General features: G+C 47.3%; 1 protein-coding gene across 1 annotated transcript; it reads left to right on the top strand.

Annotated features, from left to right (window-relative positions):
• The first annotated feature begins 2,139 nt into the window (after positions 1-2,139).
• LOC148848896 (uncharacterized) lies at positions 2,140-2,721 on the top strand. The gene has a single exon (XM_088951374.1). The coding sequence runs from the start codon at positions 2,140-2,142 to the stop codon at positions 2,719-2,721; it is 582 nt and encodes a 193-aa protein (XP_088807500.1).
• The last annotated feature ends 1,102 nt before the right edge of the window (positions 2,722-3,823 follow it).

Here is a 3,823-nt window from a genome sequence, read left to right as displayed (position 1 = left end):
TTGTTACAAGGCTTAGGCGAATTCACTAGAAAGCCCAGTGAACCCCTTAAGCCTATCACATGAACCCTATGGGCCCAACACTTACACTAAGTGGTCCCTGGGCCAAGCCATCTTATAAAAACACAGGGACTTTGGGCAGATGCAACATTAGCCCATCAGGTATTATCCTAAATGGCCTTACACTTAACCTCTCAACCCATAATGATCAAGCACTACCTGACAAGAGAGTACCTCTCCCTCGGCTGCAAGGAACAGTGCTGCACTCTCTACTCACAAGGATCCTGGGAATTAAAACCATTTGCAAACATTTTGAGACCGTACATAAGTATATATCATATATATAAATTTCACAAAACAAAATTCCAACGATTGAAATCAACTGCCGGCAGTTTGGTTTCCATTAGAGAGAGTGCATCCCCGATCAATACCTTTGTCCGACAAAAGGGCTGATCTCGTCACTATGATCACCCAGTCAGATGAATTCTCAAACTGTCCCAACATGCCCAGGTTTTGACCCCCGCTAAGGTTCTCACTAATTGGCATATCAAAGACAGCCCAATCTGACACCTAGTGTAGTACCATAATCGGGTCTAGGGATCAGGTGTAACTTTCCAATTTTGCCCATCAATATCCAAGGTCTAAGGCAATACTGGAAATCTGGTCCGGTTCAAGGATTCAAGTAATCCTACAATGCGTGTGCCTTGGGTCTCACCCTGGTGGCTGAGACAAGCCACCCCAACAGTTGGCAGCACACCAGTGTTAGCCTTGACAGGATAAATCTCCCCAGACTTATCCAACGACTATGAACATTTAAAACTAACACAAGTCTCATTAAGTGTCCAGTTTTAGGGTCTTACATAGAAGCATACCACACAACATGAATCAAACATGTATTTTATTTATTTACATTAAATATCAAAAGTACATCAAAACTGATTGAAGCTAAGGGCATACAAAAACTGTCTAACAGAAGCTTCTACCAGTGTGGCACCTCTCCCGGTCAGAGCAACGCCAACCTGGGAGGAGGAGCCCTAAATCCTTCATGTGAACGGCTCATCAAATCAGCAAGGGAGCAGAGCTAGTTTCATTCTGTACGGGCCAAGCGGGGTGAAGCTAGAGTATGCACTTCGCTTCGAGTTCATCGTATTCAACAATGAGGTGGAGTACGAGGCATTGATATCCGGGTTGCCCTAGCAAATGAAGTAAGAGCCAGGCATATCATCATCTGCAGTGACTCACAGCTCGTGGTCAACCAGGTCACCAGCGAGTACGAAGCTCACGAGCCAACCATGGTCGCCTATCTAGCCAAATTCAGAGAGGCTCTGCGTGATTTCCAGTCATACTTCATCAGATAGATCTCGAGATCCGAGAACACTCAGGCCGATGCCTTGTCCCATTAGCAAGAATAAGCGACAACACCATGAGGACAATGTACATAGAGAACCTATCATGGCCTAGCATTCTCGGGGGGCAGAAGAGGTCGCTCTTGTTGCACAAGCAGAGCCGAGCTTGATCGATCCGCTCGTGAGCTACCTGCTTCATGGGACCCTCCCTATATATCGTAACGCAGCTAGAAGGGTAGAGCGACAGGCGGCCAAATACATCATAATAGATGGATGGCTGTACCAAAGATCCTACACGCTCCCCTATCTGCGCTGCCTACAACCCTCAGAAGCTGACCTCGTTCTCCATGACACTCATGAAGGTCTATGCAGTGGACAATTGGGGGGCAGGGCTCTCGCCCAGAAAGTGCTACGACAGGGTTACTACTGGCCAACGATGAAGGTGGATGCGCTCGATCTCGTTAAAAGATGCGGCAAGTGTCAAAGGCATGCCAACGTCCACCACCAGCCTGTTGCTGACTTGAAGTATCTCACTATCCCATGGCCCTTCGTGCAGTGGGGAATCGACATCCTTGGACCATTCCCACCAGCGTCAGGACAGAGGAGATTCTTAGTGGTAGTAGTAGACTACTTTACAAAGTGGGTGGAGGCCAAACCTCTTGCGACAATCACAGCACGAAGCATCCAAAACTTCTTTTGGAGAAGCATAGTGTGCCGCTTCGGACTCCCCTGAGTACTTATCTCTGACAACGGCAAACAATTTAAAGACATTAAGTTTCAAAATTGGTCCAGCCAGATGGGGATACAGCAGAATTTCACCTCGGTGGCATACCCCCAAGCAAATGGGCAAGCTGAAGTCACGAACAGGGCCATCCTCCATGGACTAAAAGCACGCTTAGCCCGAGCTAAAGGTCTATGGGTAGACGAGCTGCCCAGCGTACTGTGGGCTTATCGAACCACTGTGAAGACTGCCATGGGTGAAATGCCCTTCAACCTCACCTATGGCACAGAGGTAGTGATCCCAACCGAGATCGAGTTGCCTACGTTACGCTTGGAAGCATACGATGAAGAAGCAAATGATAACGAGTTATGCACCAACCTCGACCTAGTTGAAGAGGTATGGGACCTTGCATACATCTGGACTGCGGCCTACCAGCAGAAAGTGGCTCAGTACTATAATGCCAGAGTCAAGAAGAGGAACTTCCATGTTGGAGACCTAGTACTTCGTAGAGTCATGGTGCCTAAGCCCGGTGTTGGTAAGCTCAGACCAAATTGGGAAGGTCCCTACCGAGCAAAGAGGGTGTTCGGGGAAGGTACGTATGAGCTCAAAACCCTAGAAGGGAAACAGGTGCCCTGGGTGTGGAACATCAACAACTAAGGCGATACTATCTGTAATCGCCTAACTGGAGAGTAGACCGTAAGTCACTCCCAGAAGTCTAAGGACTAAAAGTGTCAAGCTACTAAAAGACCTTGGCATTGTATAAGCCCCAGTTGCCTCTTCGGCATGAGTAGAATCAAGAAGGGTGGACAATAACTCGCCCCCAAGGCCTAAGGGCAAAGGTACCGAATAGACGGATTCATCATTATATAAGTCTCAATCGCCTCTTCGGCACGGGCACCTAAAACCCAGTCGCCTCCTCGGCATGGGCATATAAGTCCTAGTCGCCTCTTCGGCATAAGAAAAATACCTCTAAACGCCTAAGGCATAGACAGCTCAGGTGTAAACCCTACGATGTCTAGCCTATTTCGGCGTAAAACAACAAGTTGGACCTGTTAGGGACAACCAACATTTAAATGAGTAGCACGTGTGCGAGTTACTCCTACTGGCTTAGGCAGGCAGTTCAAGGTAATCCACACTTAGAAAATTCTTATGGTTGGTTATCCTTACTTATCGTCTAGCTCGGTAGCTCGGCAATTTGGGTAACCTATGCATTTTCTGCCCAAATCGGAAGTCACTCACACTTAGAATATTTTTACATAGAGATTAGTCAAAAAGATATATTTCATTGACAAAGTGATTGTAAGTACAGAAGACTTCATTTGTGACCCAAGCTCAATGGCTTTGAGGTGTACATTCATGACTCAAAAAAGAAACAAAAAGAAGAAAAAAACACTCAAGCAGGAGGACTTCCAGCTACGTCCGAGGGGTCCACTACTTTGACCTTGTCATCACGAGTCAGGCTCCTCGTTTGCAGCCATAGCCACTTCTCAAGCTAAGCCTGCCATTGTGATAGCACTGAGGTCGAGACCAGGGAACTTTTGTCAGACCAGTATCTGCACAGTTTGAACCCGGAGTGGTAGGAGCTCGAACCGTACTCAACTTGAAGAGCATGGAATTCTGAGGATTCCTTGAAGCTTTCAACGGCTTTAGCTTTCTCCTCTGAACGTGACTCCTCAATGGCGGTCTTGAGGATCTGAGTTCGCTCTTTGGACCAGGGCTTCAAGGTTCTTGATTTCTCGTTGAAACCGCACTTTCTCCT

Source organism: Nelumbo lutea, chromosome 6 (assembly GCF_056320005.1).
Source record: "Nelumbo lutea isolate HS-2025 chromosome 6, American lotus-T2T, whole genome shotgun sequence".
Lineage (NCBI taxonomy): Eukaryota > Viridiplantae > Streptophyta > Magnoliopsida > Proteales > Nelumbonaceae > Nelumbo > Nelumbo lutea.
The sequence above is the reverse complement of the archived record's forward strand: the minus strand, read 5'-3'. Positions and strand labels throughout refer to the sequence as shown.

Coding starts and splice junctions, on each gene's coding strand:
- LOC148848896 (XM_088951374.1), top strand. CDS start 2,140: ATGGGGATACAGCAGAATTTCACCTCGGTGGCATACCCCCAAGCAAAT.